Here is a 17,276-nt window from a genome sequence, read left to right on the forward strand (position 1 = left end):
CAGTGGTCAAATACAGCCAGAATCATCTCCTGATTGTCAGGTAAGCAAAACAAATTTGTGTGTGTGTGTGTGTGTGTGTTATAAAGTGCATATATTTTACATATTTAGAGTATTGACAAATGAAATATTAAGGCTAAATTTGAGACCTGCTGTTTGAATGTGTTCTAGGTCAGTACATTGCTCACTTTTTCATCTTTTTGCCCTTCTTGCACACTCTCTGTGCCCCACCTGCTACTAAAAATAAAAGACACCTATTTCCAAAGTGATCTGTTTATCCAGGGTTTGGGCTAGGTAGAAGAGAAGTAATCACAGGGCGAGGTAGACATAGATGGAGAAGTGGGTGTTGCAGAAAATGAGGTGGTTTTCTTTTTTTCAGGAGAAGCTGAGGCCACCCGCCACCCTGAAGCAGAGAGGGGTTAGGATGAAAGAATGCTTACACCAGTATAAATCCCATACAGCACGAAGATCCCCTGAGGCAAAAACCTTCCTCCCAAATTACAAATATTTGACCAGCAAACAAAGGCTAAGTAGCCCAATGATTGTGGCTACTAACAGTTTGAAATGGTTACTTGAGAATTAAACAGAGTAACACCACCATGTTAGGGGCCTGACAAATGAGTAGCTACCTTGAGTAATGAACACTCTCAACCTGTAATTTACTTGCTTTTATACATTTTCCCCTTGAGCCCCTCTGAACCCTATAGTAAAAAAAAAAAAAAGTCGGTCCAGCCCTGACTGGTTGACTAAATTTAAAGAAACTTAGAAGAAAAGTAACAAGGAAATGTTTTGGGTGCGACGGTTATGATCTTGAAGGTACCTCCCTCTGAAGAGGGTTGTGGTAGTGGTAGCAGCCAGTCACTCAGCAGCAGAGAGTCTCCTGCACACGGCTGCTCTGAGTCTATTTGGTTTTCCTCTGAGATTGAGAAACACTCTTTCAAAATTTACATCATGCCATTTTCATACAGGCAGAGTATGTGACCACATATGTTTCAGCAACCCTGAGATGCACCCTTATTCTCTACTTTCCAGATCAAAACAACAGTAACAAACCCTCTTCCATTTAGCTTGATGATGCATAAATTTACACAGTTAGAGTTTTATTCCTTTAACTCCTTAGCTTTTCCCTAGTTAAAATATTGCCCCTCCTAGAGGCAATGTGTTCATGCCTCTCAGTAACACGCATTATTATTAAAGAGGCAGAAATGCATAGTGGCTAGTGTGTGAGACTTGCAGTCCTGATACCTGGGTTCAAATCCCACCTCACTAGATGGGTGATCAGAGGCAAGTCACTTAATCTCTCAGAGCCTCAGTTTCCTCATCTGTAAATTGAGGATAATGATACTTGCACTACATAGAGTGCGGAAGATGGTTGTGAGGAAATCCCTTTGAAACCCCTGAAGCATTTTACAAATGAAAGTCATTATGGATGATTGGATAGATTTTTTTTTTTGATAAAAGCAAGTTTCTGTAGGGAGTGAGATGCGCAGAGCCATAGGTGCCTGAGGAGAAGATCCAGGTGTATGGCTCAAGAAGGGAAAGGTCATCAAAAGAAAAAAAATTGCATTAGCAGAGATAAACTTTATCTATTTTCCTGTTCGGGCCTAGAGCTGGCCTTGTTACTATGGAACCTATTTTTCAAAAATCTGAGTCTTCTGAACATTCCCTCCTGAAGGCCTGCCTAAAGTCTAGTCCTGACTGTCATTTACTAGCCTTATAACCTTGGAAAATTACTTAACTTTTCAGTTTCTGTTTTCTTATCTATAAAATGGAACTAATAATAATATCCACCCTGCCTCCTTTAAAAGTGTTATGATGAGGCTCAATGATAGGGATGGATACATATGGATATGTGGAATGTCCAAGTAAGATGCCAATGGTGAGGAGTTATTATAGTGATTTAACTAGAGCTCTGTATATCCCAGTGCCTGGCAAATGCCACTCCTTTGATTATGAAGTGTTTTGGTTGTCTAGAAAATAATGTTTAACATGTGTCTAAAGTTCTGTTTCATAATATTTCCCTATCTCAGGATTATAGTTTCCTTCCACTGAGATTGAGTTGAATTTCTGAAGTCAGCTCTGGGTTATGCAACTGAAAATTAATTCTTCACACTCTTTGCTTGTCTTTTCCTTTTCTCTTTATCTTGGACTTTAGTCCACTTTCACGTGGAATTAGGAATGGAATAACAGATAAAGATTGGCCCTTGATTTAATTGGTATATGCAGCTACCGGCAGATAACTTCCTTTGCTAATGCAGATTGGCATCTTCTCTGTGATTTTGTCATAGAGCTGACTACATCAGGGGGACCGAACACACAGCGAATCACTCCCAAGTGCCACAAACAGATCAAAATTTTATTAGGAAACACAACCAAAAAAATAATAAAACAAAGATAATGTTAATATGTGTTTTTCTAAGTCAATATGAGTCCCACAGGAATCATTATGTAGGATTTAGTGGCCCCCCTTTTCTATTTAAGCTTGACACTACTGGCCTAGAGCACTGAGAGATTCAGTGACTTGCCTGGGACCAGAGAGTCTATATGTGTCAGGAGCAGGACTTGAACCCAGGTCTTCCTGGCTCTGGGGACTACTATGCCACATCACCAGGAATAAGACACAGTTTAGTTTTATAGCTGTTGATAGTATGGATAACAAGTATCAGGGGAAAGCGTTTAAACTGAAATCTAAAATGAAAATTTGCCAGCTTCAACTGATTTGTATTTTCCTGTTGTCCTATTATAATGACTTGAGGCTGACTCTGTAGGATACCCAAAGGTTACAATGTCACTATAGGATCAGGATCCTTAGATTAAATGGGGGTTGCCCTGTTGAGTTACCATAAACTAATAATAGCCATAGGGGGCTTGGGCCAAAGTGGAAGACTCTGTACTTCATCAAAACTTTTGTCTCAACTCTGTCTGAGTTAAGAGAAGTGCACAGTTGGGAGTGAGTGGGTCAAGGCTGAAGGAATTCGGGTCTCTAACAACCAACACCAAAACAGCAAATCCCCAAAGCTTAGAAGAGTATTTTTAGGATCCATGCACCTTATGCTGACTTACCAAAGAGGGCAAGATTATGGCCTTCACAAAGAAGGGAATCCTGGGGGGGAAAAATTGTATTTCAGACATTTTTACAGCATGACAGTTTATATAAAGGATAGACTACCTTTCAGTGAACAACATTATGGCTCTCACCACAGTTGTAGCCAGAGAAATAAAGAATGGTTACACCCTAGGAACTGAACATACTGACTCTGATTTGGCGAGCAGGAGGTGAGAGGTCTTTCGAAATCCATTAAGGGGGGTAGCTGGGTGGCATAGTGGATAGAGCTTCAGGCTTGAAGTCAGGAGGACCTGAGTTCAAATCTGACCACAGACATATGGTACTGACTAGCTGTGTGACCCTGGGCAAGTCACTTAACCCCAATTGCCTAAAAAAAAAGTCCATTAAGGCATTTGATTCACCATCATCACCATCATCCATTTAGAACCAGAAGAGCCCCTAAAGATCATCTCTAATCAACCTCCCTTCCAACTCTTGCCAATTTATATTGATGGATATAAAATTCAGTTTTATGGATGAAGAGACTGAAGCCCAAAGTAATTTGTCAAAGTTTATACCGGTAGCAAATGACAAAGGATTTAAATCTTGGTCTTCTGAGTCTTTCCATTGCTTTCCATTGCCCACTACACACACATACACACACACACACACACACACACACACACACACACACACGCGCGCGCGCGCGCACACACATGCATGAATATGATAAATGCTACAAGATTTCATAGAACAACCATCAGTATTACCCCCGTTTTGAAGAAAGGCCAGAGAATTGAAAGTTGCCTTTCATGCTGTTTCCCATGCTCTATATGGGCAAGATTATGGCCCAAATATTTCTGAAGAATGTTCTCCACACTGCACCATTTGGTTGAATTCATAGTGGTTCACTCACTCAGCTGCTGGCCTATGAGTTCCTGTCCATAGGGCAAAACAATCCATCCACGTGGCAAAAAGAAAAAAAAATAAGTTTAGAAGTAAGTCCTGAGTCTGACTGGTCATCTTTCTAGCCTAGTAATCTGGCTGGCATGACAGAGGCTAGTTGGGAGGATTGGGTTGGGGAGAGGGACAATGTTTGCCATCAATTATATTAAACTGTAACAGTTAACAACATGCTTCAGATATCCATAGTTTCCCATAGTAAGTTGTTATCGAAGTGTCATCTACAGTTTTGACTAAACTCTTCTTCAGCCTAGTTGTATTTTCAGTTTTAGTTTCTTAGGGTATTTTACTGAGTTTTTTTTTTGGGGGGGGTACACTTCCTCTTCTTTATTTAAAACCTGCTTATAATCTCCTAACATTTGACCTCTCTGGACCCTGGATTATTCCTCTGCAAAATGAGGGGGTTGAATGAGATAATCTCTAAGGTACCTTCCAGTTCTGGAGCCTATGAATGAAAGCATCAGAGTGTTCCCATTAGTTCTAATTCTTTAGGACTTAGTCATCCATGTTTATCTTTTTCATGATTTCATAAACTTTAATCTTTTCTTCCATCATTTTTAGACTGATAAGACCCACTTTTAAAATTTAATAGTTACTTGATAGGAAGTCTGTCCATCATCTTGTATGTTATATTTGCCTTCCTCTGGACCATGTCCAGCTTCATTTCCTTTCTAGCAAGGTAGCAGCTAGAACCATATGCATTATAAGTGTGGAGTGCTGGATTATAACAGCTCAAAACTAATGGTTTTGGAAATATATTTTTAGACTTTTCTTCCTACTAAATCAATTACTTTATATTGACCAAATAGTTATATTCTGTTAATTTCCTGCCGTCATATAGGCTAATGGGTTCTTCCTTAAGTTTATCCAGAATTGGTATCTTGTAACATGGACAGACTTCTTTCCATCTACAGGCTTACAGATTTTACTGTGTATATGGTCTTCCAGATACAGTGCTAAAACATGCGACCCAGCCCATCCCGGCACCAGTTCCACCATTTCTTCATTCTGAGATTTGCTCATTTATCCCCAGCTTTTGTGTCCTTGCTCTAATCCAATTCTCTGTCCTTGTCTATAAAACATTCCTCCAGGATAGGAGAGAAGTAGCTAGTTGGCCTGGAAAATAAAAAGGCCATGAGCTAAAGGAAAGAAAAAAAAAACACTGGGAAAGTTGGTTCCTAGGGTTGCATAGAGGCAATACCTGATTTTTATGACTCCTTTCTATTTTTATGTTTCTCTCCACTCCTATTCAGATTTAGAACATTGAATTTTTGGCTTCAAGTAGTTTATGAATGCCCTCTACTCTGCCAGGTCCCCAAATGGGGTGAGGATCTGAGAAGCATGAAGCAAAGCAGGCCCCCTGCCCTTGAGGGGAAAACTGTCTGGCTGACTGGTTTGGGAGATAAAACCACAAAGAATTAGAGAATGAAAGCAATAAAATATGTAATCAAGGGCTATATTATGTGATTTAGTGCTCTAGGAGGTTAAAAAAGGGAGAAATGTAGCAGAAAAAAGAACAGCCTTCAGTGAAACATTTTTAAAATGCACAGAAGAGAGCCTGAGAAAGTTCAGAAGGGAACCAACCTAAACAAGGCAGCATTGCTACTATCATGCAGAGCGTGAACAGAAGCACAGACGTGAAAATTAACATGGAGTGTGTGGAAGGCAGAAAGGGAAACAGTATGATTTGAAGCACAGAGCTGTCATGTGAATAAATGTGATTGAGGGAGGGAGGCCAGGGTACCATTATAGAGTGACTGGTTTGTAATCAGAAGTGTTGTGTTACCTTACATTACCTATTCTTGAACATGATCATTTTACTTATTAATGTGGGATAACATTTCACTATATTTAGAATTGAATATACTCAAGAGTTTCATACTTACTATTATGATCTCACTAATCTAATCTCATGTATTACAAAATGAAAATACAGAGGAGGAACTAAAGGAAGGAATTACTTAGAGGGTGGACCACATCTGAGGCCAAAAATATATGTCAGGAGTTTGAAAAATGGCTGTTCTGTTATGAAGTGACAGTTTGTTCTCAAGATTAATTTTCTCCTAAGGGTTTTATGTCAAGACCAGAACACTTTTGGATAGAAACCTTCAGCAATTGATCAAAGAAAAAGAATGGCTAGACTTCACGATGTTTTGGTACCTTATATGAGGGAAAACATGGTAATATTAAAAGTCTGTGAGGTTTTTTTTCAGAAGTTATGGAATATTTTCAGGACCCTGGATTATATCTTTTCATTGACAGATCTAGTGGCCTTTTCTCAATCTTCATCCTTTTTGACCTGTCTCCAGCTTTTGACCTTTGTCAACCACCCTTTCCTCTTTGACATTCTCTTCTCTCTAGATTTTCATGACACTGTTCTCTCTGGTTTCTTCTACTATTTATGTGTCTGACTGTTTCTCCTCAGTCTCTTTAGCTTGACCTTCGTCTGGGTCATGCACAGTATTAGTGCCTCCCAAGGTTCTATCCTTGCCCCTCTTCTCTTCTCCCAATATACCATTTCACTTGTGGATCCTATCAGCTCCTGTGGATTAAATTATCATTTGTATGCTGATGATTCCCAGATCTAACCTCTCTCCTGACCTATAGTTTCTAATCTCTAACTGTCCGTTAGACAGCTCAGACTGAATGTCCCATAGATATCTTAAACTCAGCTTATTCAAAACTGAACTCTTTATCTTCCCACCCCACCTTTCCCACTCCTCTTCCTAACTTTCTTATTATTATTGAGGGCACCACCATCTCTGAGTCACTCAGGCTCACAACCTGGGTGTCATCCTTTACTCTATTCTCCCTCTTAAACCCTCTACGTATTCGGTCAAGTTGCCAAATCCTATCAATTCTACCATCAAAACATCTTTCATATATACCCCTTTCAGGTTGCTGACACTGCCACCACCCTAGTGCAAGCCCTCATCACCTCACTCCTAGACTATTGCAAAATAGCCTTTTAATTGAGCTCTGTGCCTCAAATTTCTCTTCACACCAGTCCATCCTTTCTTTCATTTGTCCAGTTCATCTTCCCAAAGCCCAGGTCTGACTTCATTCAATAAAATCAAGTGGCTCCCAATTACCTGTTGTTTCCAGTATCAAATAGAGAACACCATTTAGTGTTTAAAACCCTTTGTAACCTGGTTCTTTCCTACATTTTCAGTTTTCTAACATCTTACAACCTGTCCCCTGTGTACTTGTCAATCAAATGACACTGGCTTCCTGGCTTTGCAGAAAATGAGTCAGCTTTATCGAGGGGCTATATCATTGGAGGAGTCAGCAAGGAGGATGGAAACAGATCAGGGTCTGCTGAGGTCCTTGGGAGAAGGGGCTGTTTACTATTTATAAATACTATAGTCCAGAGAATTTTCCCAGGGTTCTTATCTGGGTCAAGTAGGACCCAGCATTGCAGGGAGGAAGCAGGGAGCTTAAACCAGGTGGGCAGGTTAAAGTCCGAGGACTACTGCTGATTCCTGTTGGAAGTGCCGTGGGAACCTGGGGAATTGGCAGTTAGCTGATATGCAGACTCCTCTCTCCTGCTCCACCTCACCCATGCCAAGGCCCTGGCTTCTTCATTTATTTGTATAGGGAGGCTGCTGACACAGAGCTGCAGGTATAAGTGGCTCTGAGGTTAAATGACTTGTCAATAGTCACATGGTAAGTGTCAGAGCCAGAATTTAAAGCTAGGTCTGTCGGACTTCTCTGAGCCTTATTTTCCTCAACTATAAAATGAATGATTATTCTCAGTAGATGTTACCCATTTCAATTGAATCCAGCAAGCTTTCCTTCTATATGCAAGGCACCCATAAAAGAGACTGAAAAACAAAAGAAAAAAAATGATTCCTGGGCTCAAGGAGTTTGCATTCTAGTGGGGGAATACTAGATGTAAGTAGACAAGTAAACACAAGATAATCTGAGGCAAGAGAGCACTAACAAGTAGAGAAGGGTCAGCTGAAAGAGTCTGATTCTTTGATCTCGGGGGTTTGGGTCTTTTCTGTTGTTCTCTGGCTATGAGCTTCCACTTGCTTCACTGCTCTCAATATGCCTTTCCATAGCAGACCTCCCCAATTACATTCAGCTAACTATAATATTCTGTGGTTTCCCAAATAAGCTGGCCAAGCTTATTAGGATGCTCATAAATTAAGAATATGAGTGTCTCCTAACCATATAGTGCTATGATTATAGGGATCTATTATGATATAATGGATGTGACATCCATTTGATTTTTCCAGGCATCTTTGTCACCCTCTCACCTTATTCTTGGCTGTGTCCATAATCTCGTGAGTTTGTCCTGAATTCTGAATAGGTGAGGTCTCTATTATAATTTCTTGTATTCTATCTGCCCTAGTGCCTTTTCATGAACTTGTGTGGCCACATATATGTGTTATTCTACATTATGAGTTTCATGTTATTACAAAGTATTTGTGCAGTACATTCAGCCTGGTCTACTAAATGTTTTGTTTTCCTTTCAGGTGCAAAATGATCAGGCTTTAGGAAGTATGGGGATCCGGTGTTCTCAAAATGAGGTAAGCGGCCTAGAGGCAAGGGAAGAATAAGTTGCTTGCTGTGCTCTGACTTGGCACATCTCCGACAAAAAACATCATGCAAGTTTCTAGTGATTAATGAGTGAATTGAGTGTGGTAGGCTCTCAGGGGAATCCCTCTCAATTTCATCTGCTACCACATATCTCACCAGCCCCATTCATGATTAAAGTTTCATTTTTAAGAATAAAATAAAATTTCTATTCTTGGAAACACTCATGGAAACATTTTCATAGAGTACTGTTATTTATAGAAAGTTCTATTAACAGAATGAAAATAGTATGCAAACGGTCAATATTTTGAAGCTCTTGTTATCCATAAATGATTCAATACGTTGTTTCCCTAAAGACTATGCATCTGTTCTGTTTCATCTTTTTTTCCTAACCTTATTGTATTATGAAATTCTTTATCAGAGGTGTACTGAATGTGTGCGTGTGTGTGTGTGTGTGTGTGTGTGTGTGTGTATGTGAGGGAGAAGAGGGTTCTCATTTCAGTTGGTCTTGATGCACCATCTATTCTGAAATATTTTTACAGTTTTCATACTGTTTACAACAAAAGTCAAATTAATGCTGAAGAAAGACTTTATTTTTTAATATAGAGATTTGAATTCTGTACGGCAGATGTTCATCCATCAGGATAGTTTTGTCTTCCCTTTGATCACAATGCAGCAATGATACCAGAGCTGGCTAAGACAGTGGCACTGCATAATTGTCATCCTATTAGGTAAATCAGTATCCTTAGTTATGTTTCAGTTTCTTGAATTTCATCTTCCTTGTAACAGCAGATTAAAGAGGATTCCCCTGCCATCTCACCTACTGCAAATAGCCCAGCTCCATTTGGCCTGAAACCTCGATCAGGTAAGTTAAGATTGGAGGGGAAGAGAATCTCCCTATGAAACACAAGCTGAATTAGTCCTCACACAAACATGTAAAGAACTCAATTGTTTCCCTTCAGGATTCGAAACCTGCGCGTTATTAGTTACTAACACCCTCATCAGTGATAGAGGTACATAATCTTGGTGTTCCAATCCTGATAAGGTAAAATATGATGGCAGATTTTAGACCACTGTATGTGAATCATCATTGTTTGGTTATTACCCCCCTTTGAATGACACAGAAAACATGAGCAATCAGGGAATCTGGAAGAAATAATCTGCAGGGATATTTACCATAAGAAGATACCCATTAGCAATAACCTAACCTATAGAAGGAAATACAGTGCTTTCCTCTTCTCTCCAGGACTCATAGTGCACTCAAAGTTGAAATTTAAAGAGGTAGGCAGATAGAAGAGAGAAGGTCTCTAATTGACACATTCACCCACTTCTTTTATATATTTGATGGATGCTAAATATTTATTTTTAGCATAGGGCTTATTGGGTGGTTTGGGGTACCACAGAAAATTGACTTTCAGTAAATATTTATATGCCATGCACCAAAGAAGAATGTAATGGTGCCATAGTTACATTTGTACCATTACAGCTTCCTCATTCTACAACTCTGCATGACAAAGATCTATTTTGGACTGCTTCCAGTGGTCCTTTTACTGGCTCTCCTGGAAGGGTAGCTTATTGTGGCACAGCCATGCAGCCCAGATAGAAAGGTAGCGAGGCCCCTTTGTCTTTAAGAAAATGATTGCATGGAGCTTCCATTAGGCAACACTGCATATGTGTTAGTGCTTTGTTTATGCCAGAATAGTCGCATGAATAAATTACAACTGTATGCAGGAGATGTTATCCATCCACATAAGTAGAACTGCCTGTGGGAAGTCAATGCTCTGTTCATCTAAATTTCCAAATTACATCTTTTTTGTCTCTCAAAATTTCACTGGTATTTTTATTTCCTTGGACTTTAGAACAAAAACACTCACTACTACTCCTTTTAACCAAGTACCATTTAACATCTGGCAGAAGCTTGTCTCTCACTTAATATTTGGCATTTTAGAAACCACAGAAGTAATTTGCCTTTTTAAATAAAGGTATCCATAGGAAAAAGAGCAAAGATAATTTTTAAAGGAAAATTTATTTTTCAGAAAGTGATTACATTTTTTTTTGGACACAAAAAACCCTTCATTCTGGGGCAGGATGAATGATGGGTAGCAGATGGCTAAGTGTAATGTTATTGCACTCTTTGCATATGTGCAAAGCTATTTTCTCAAACTTAAATGTGTCAAGAATTTCTTGAGTATTTTATAGCTATGGAACTTCTATACATATTTGTGTGTGTATATAGATAGTAGATAGATAGATAGATAGATAGATAGATAGATAGATAGATAGATAGATAGATGACTATCTGGTAGTTCAGGTGGTTAAAGCATCATGTTATTGAGGCTGAGGATACAGGTTTGAAAGCCATGTGGGTCTACTTCCATGGATACAGACTACATCTCTATGTAGATATAGACTACATCTCTATGGCCCCAGCCAGCTGTTTTTCAGATGTGTGCCCATAGTTACTAGGAGGGCTAGATGTGAAAGTGTCAATGGATGAATGAAAACCTAGTCTCACCACTGAGAAAACAGTTTAGATCTTGTAGCCTATTAATGATGAATCAGTAGTTATTCTCTGTATCTGAAGGATAATACATTACATGGTACCCATTCCTTTACAATAGACTCTATTTTTTGTCTTCTCCTCTTTATTGTATTAACTAACTTGCTGTCTAGCAGATTGCTTTTTAGATGATTTAATTTTGGGGGATCTTTAAAATTCTTAATGAATTTAACTAGGGCCTAAAATTTTAAGCCTACTATCCATTTCAAATTCTTTGTAGTGGTGAAACATGAATAAGACATTTATTCATCTGAAATATGATATATAGGCATGACAATTTTCCTACGGATTTTGGAACCTCTCCATATTCTAGAATGCAGAATAGTTAACTCAGAAAGCATGGGCGTTGTTGAAAAGCCATGACATTTAATTACTATACATAACACTACCATCCTGGGAAGTACCAAGTGACACGACTGAATCTTACATATTGAGTTTTTCTGCATTTTTTTCCTTTTTTTAAAAAATTACATCAGATATTTTCTCATTTTTGCAAAGTCTTACATAATCTTAGAGAAAGTATGAATTAAAATTTGGTGCACACAACTTTGGATCATATGTCGATTTTTGTTGTTTAATTAAAACATTTCATTTTTATTAAGATTGTCCATAGAGTTTAAAGACAGTTTCTCAGAGGCTAAAGCACTGCCCAGAATCAATGAATTTGAATAGCACTTGGAATCTTCTTTTGGCATTACTGTATTTTCCCCAAGACACTTTTCTTTACATCTTATGTGTGTTTTAAAAGATAATTTTTAACCAGATAAATTTTCACTAAGACCACACCATTTTTTTTGATCCCCCTAGTTTCCCATGACCGATAAAATAGAGACTTGGAATGATACTTGCTTATCATATTAATCTAGTATATAGATGAATAAGATACAGATTATTTTATTAGTTGCCAAATGATTGACTCACAGATACTTAGAGTTCAAGGTTGTCTCATTTTGGAGAAGTCAAATAACATATTACCTTGTAGAATTTCATGTATAACTAATACTACTTCTATAAGTAAATAGGGTTTTTTTTCGAATAATCCATCTACACGGATACTATACCATGTAATTATTTTCTGTGGGATTCATGTTTTCTCTGTTGCAAGCATCAGTAATTTGGGGGTATTTCTGATAAATGCGTCCTCTGGCTTGTTTGTGTATAATCTGTGGGTACTCTCTCTTGCAACTTACTCTTGATGAAGATAACTGCTCTAACATTTGTGGTAATGTTAACAATATTAACTGCATGGAAAAATCTGTGGTAATTACTAACACTCAATTTTTATTCATTCTTTTTATTTCATGAACCATCTTTCATCTTTCTCCTCCAATATTATACATTTTAATTAATCTCATATAAATTAAATCCTTTTCATTTCCATGCATTCCTAATGCCATTTATGAAATGCTGCTGCCCCTTTGGTTTTTTTCCTGGTCCCTGTGCAACTATATGTGGACCAATTCTCTCACTCCTCTCCTGCAGACCCATCCCTCACTCTTCCTCCTATCTCCTTCAACAAACTTACACAGGCACAAACATGGGACAACTATAGCTACAATATTCCATCAGAAGGAGACAGTGACAATGGTAGGTGGTTTTGTACATATTTGTTCAATTGTACATTAACATGCCAGTGAACATACTGAGCATATAATTTAGACCTCATGACAGCTAAAAATGCAAAACATTCAGATGCATGCTTATGAAAAGAAAAAAATTTGTACTTTAAGGATCAATCAAAAAGAAGTGCATGTTAAATGTTCTATAGCATGTTTTGGAATACAATTTAACCAAGTAAAAATCCTGGACATGTTGTAAAATGAAATAACCTACCAGAATAATTTCACCTCCAGTATTTTCCTAATCATCTTCAAATTTACAAGGATTTGGATTTTCTCATCTAAAACAATCTGAGTATATTTAAACCTCTGCTTTCTCTACATGTAAAGTAGGAGATTTTTGAGGCAATTCAATTTTTTTAATTCAAATATTTATTAAGTTCCTTCCCTGTGTTAGATACTAAGAATCACGTATATTTTTTTTTCTTTATTCAATTTTATTTTATGTTCAATTCCAAATTATCTCCCTATACCTTTTTCCTCCCCAACCATTGAGAAAGCAAGAAAAATAGAACCCATTACAAATATGTATAGTCATGCAAAACAAATTCTCACATTAGCCACGTTCTAGGGTGCGGGGGGGAGGCAGCAAGAAAAAGAAGGAAACAAAAAAAAATACATTTCAATCTACATTCTGAATTTATTAGTTCTTTATCTAGAGCTGGATAGTATGTTTCATCATAAATCCTTGAAATTGTGGTTGGCCATTGGGTTAATCAGAGTTACTAAATCTTTCAAAGTTGATTATCTTTACAATATTGCTGTTACTGTATAAATTGTTCTCTGGATTGTGCTCACTTCACTCTGTATCAGTCCATACAGGTCTTCTCAGGTTTTTCTAATACCATCCCCATCATCTTACAGCACAGGAGATTCCATAATGTTCATATACCATAATTTGTGCATTCATTACTCAGTTGATGAGCATCCTTTCAGTTTCTAGTTCTTTGTCACCACTAAAAGAGCTGACATAAATGTTTATGTACATATGAATCCCTTTCCTTTTTCTTTGATCTCTTCAAAGTACAGACCAAGTAGCAGTATTGTTGGGTCAAAAGGTGTGTGCAGTTTAATAACTTTCTGTATGTAGTTCCAAATTGCTTTCCAGAATAGTTCACAGCTCCACCTGTGCATTAGTGTACTTATTTTCCCACATCTTCTCCACCATGTCAGTTTCCTTTTTTGTCATCTTAGCTAAGATGATACCTGTAAGGTAGTACCTCAGAGTTGTTTTAATTTTCATTTCTCCACTTGTTAGTGATTTAAAGCATTTTTTTCATATAGCTATTGATAGCTTGGATTTCCTCTTCTGAAAACTGCCTATCCATATCCTTTGACTATTCATCATTTGGGGAAGTCAGTTCAATTGTGACTTCTAATTAGCCTCCTTGGAAGACCCAAGTGTTAGATTCATTTCTAGGATTCCTTGATTCTGTATAGTTTGTCTTTACAAAGGACAGTGATCATGAAGAAAATGGATTATCTCTATATTTTGATTCTACAGATCTAGAAATGATATGATGATGTTGACTTGGTATGAAGTTAACTCTCCATTGTCAAGAATGTAGACTTGCTAGCTAATATTAATATACACATCTCTTATTCTGATGCCTGCTGAATGTCAGAGGCAAGGAGTAGAAAAGAAGTCAGTTGAATAAATGTGCAAATACTACCCATACCTTGATTTAGAGTTAGCTGATAATTAAGATAAGAAAGATTAAAGATTATTAAACATATGTTAGATGAGGGATGAGGGAAGACTGAGATTATATATAACCACATTGCAAACACAAAGGGAAGATCAGTTTTCCAACAGGATATATTTCTCCCTGTATAAGTATGTCTTCTTGAATACATAGAAATTTTAAGCCATTAACTGTTAACTTCTCACCAGATTTTGGTTTAATATGATGAATTAATCCCATATGTGGAAGAGTGAGCTGACTTTTGTGGGAGAAGAGGGAAGGTGTGGTTCCATTCAAAAGGAATTTTAAAATTCCACAATTCCACAATAAAAACCACAATTGAAGTTATTCCACTAAAACCTGACAAATGCAAAACTGCTGTCTCTAATAGGGACAATCGAAAAGGGTTAGCTGAAAACTTTCTTGTTAATTCCTTCCTTTAAAAGAAGGTTTAAAATTGAGATATTCAGAAAGCAGACCAATTTAAAAATCTAGTGTTGATTAAAGGAATAAGAAATTAAAGATATGAAGATGACATAGTACTAGATTTCAGATTTATAGTATTTCAGAATTGGAAAGCATTTTTCAAATCATCTCATACAACTCCATCTTTTCATAAGTGAGGCCCAGGGAATTTGCCTTAGGTCACATGATAGCTGAATCAAGACTAGAAACTAGGTCTCCAGACTCACCAATGTGCTTTCAATGGAAATAGTCAACAAATATTGATTGCCTGCTGTGTGCAAGGTCCTGTACCATATTACTTCACTTTTTCATTAAGCTCAGCAGAATTCTGCTCAGAAACAAAGCAGTCTAAAGTCCTTATCCAGAAAGAAAGCTTGTACAGTCATTCATTTATCATTTCCAGCCACAAATTATTTTTTTTTAAAGAGGCATGTATGGATATCCCAATGTGCTCAGTGGTAATAATGTAGGATTATTTTTTAATTATTCATGTAGGAACATCAAAAGTGTGAAGTTTTGTTAGGTGACATTTTACCAATATTTGCCATTCATTTATAAAATGCCTCCTTTGTGTTCTGAAATATCCTTGCCAAATATTTGGGCTGATGTCCAAATGAATCTTGATATGCATCTTCATCTCACGGGCTATATTTTTGTCCTGTGATTTGTGAATCCATTTTCCTATGTGGTCTTTTAAATAAGTAGCTACCTCATATGTTCACAAGTGCAAGGACCAGTGTTGGTTTCTACTATGGGTCTACTACAGGGTTAGCAAATTGCTAACCCATTTATTCCCTAAGGAGATGTGAGTGTTGGGAAAGTTCAGCTGTTCTCAGTGCATCTGTTGTTACTTCAAAATGACAACAAAGCAACATGTAATTTACTGGATGAATCTTCTCTGCTGATGTCTTCCTCCTTTATTCACTATCTCACCAGTAGCTATCTGTCACTCAGACATGTCTAAATGGATATCTCATTATCAACTCAGCTTAGCATGAAGACAAACTTGTCTTTCATTTTTACCCTTCACACTTTTGTCATTCTTACCAGTGTGGCCAATTCTGTAATCTCTTGTCCTTTCTTGGTTTAACTCTAAATTCCCCTTTGCATTCATGCTTCTCTTTCTAACATCTTTAACTCAAATCAACAACTTCAGTTCAGTAAATACTCTGTGAAAGATTTGATGCTAGGGGCAGCTAGGTGGCGCAGTGGATAGAGCACTGGCCCTGGATTCAGGAGGACCTGAGTTCAAATCCGGTATCAGACACATAACACTTACTAGCTGTGTGACCCTGGGCAAGTCACTTAACCCATTGCCTACCCCCCCAAAAAAAAAGAGAGAAAGAAAGATTTGATGCTAGTCATTGGAGATATAAAAATGAAAAAAAATATGAGGCAGCTAGGTGGTGCAGTGGGTAGAGCACCAGCTCTGTAGTCAGGAGGACCTGAGTTCAAATCTGGGCTCAGAAACATAACACTTACTAGCTGTGTGACTCTGGGCAAGTCACTTAACCCCAATTGCTGAAAAAAAGAAAAGAAACAAAAAAAAATATGGTCCCTGCCTTTCAGGAGCTGATTGCCTAATGGAAGATAAAACAAGCAATATGCAGTAAAGATGCTTCAGGGTAGAATGTGGTTGGAGCAAAAGAAAAATTAAGATGCTGCTATAAGAAAATTTGCAGTAGAAGAAAGCAGTTTCATAGAAAGTTTCATGAAGGATCCTCCTCAGCTGGGCCTTTTGAAGACAAGATTTCAGTAGGTGAAATTTTGGAGAGCTGTGGAGTTCAGGCATGGGAGTCATCCTAAGCTAATATATATGGAGGCAAGAGATGGTAGATGAAATCAGAGAACTCAGAAGAGAGTCCAAATTGGCTCTAAGGGAAAGTTCTGAGAAGAAGAGGAATGGTAGGAAATAAGATTAGAAGGATTGATTGGGGCCAGATTGTAGAAGGAATTAATTCTAGGATAAGGAGTTTGCACTTTATCCTATAGCCACTGAAAGTGTTTGAGAAGGATGATGACCTAGACAAACTTGTGAATTAGGAAGATGAACTTAGCAACTGAGTCAAGAGTGAAGTGGAGAGGGGCAGCTAGGTGGTGCAGTGGATAGAGTACCGGGCCCTGGAGTTAGGATGACCTGAGTTTGAATGTGTCCTCGGACACTTAACACTCATTAGCTGTGTAACCCTGGGCAAGTCACTTAACCCTAATTGCCACCCACACACACACACACATACACACACACACACACACACACACACACACACACACACACACAAAGTGAGTTGGAGAGAGGAAAAACTAAAAGCAAAGAGACCAGTTAAAAGGCATTTGTTATAGTCCAAGCAGGAGGTGATGAGTGCCTGAACCTGGATGAGAGCAAGTATCCAAAATTAGGA

At 37.9% G+C, this 17,276-nt stretch overlaps 1 protein-coding gene across 1 annotated transcript in view; it reads left to right on the forward strand.

Moving 5' to 3' along the window:
• The window catches only part of LRCH1 (leucine rich repeats and calponin homology domain containing 1), a 252,689-nt gene that overhangs the window by 197,375 nt on the left and 38,038 nt on the right, over positions 1-17,276 (forward strand). The window contains 3 exon segments of the mRNA XM_020993705.2: positions 4-40; positions 8,488-8,541; positions 9,341-9,413. Coding sequence (XP_020849364.1) covers positions 4-40; positions 8,488-8,541; positions 9,341-9,413 — 164 coding nt within the window.

This window comes from Phascolarctos cinereus, unplaced genomic scaffold (genome assembly GCF_003287225.1).
Source record: "Phascolarctos cinereus isolate Bilbo 61053 unplaced genomic scaffold, phaCin_HiC Scaffold_726;HRSCAF=1367, whole genome shotgun sequence".
Taxonomy (NCBI): Eukaryota; Metazoa; Chordata; class Mammalia; order Diprotodontia; family Phascolarctidae; genus Phascolarctos; species Phascolarctos cinereus.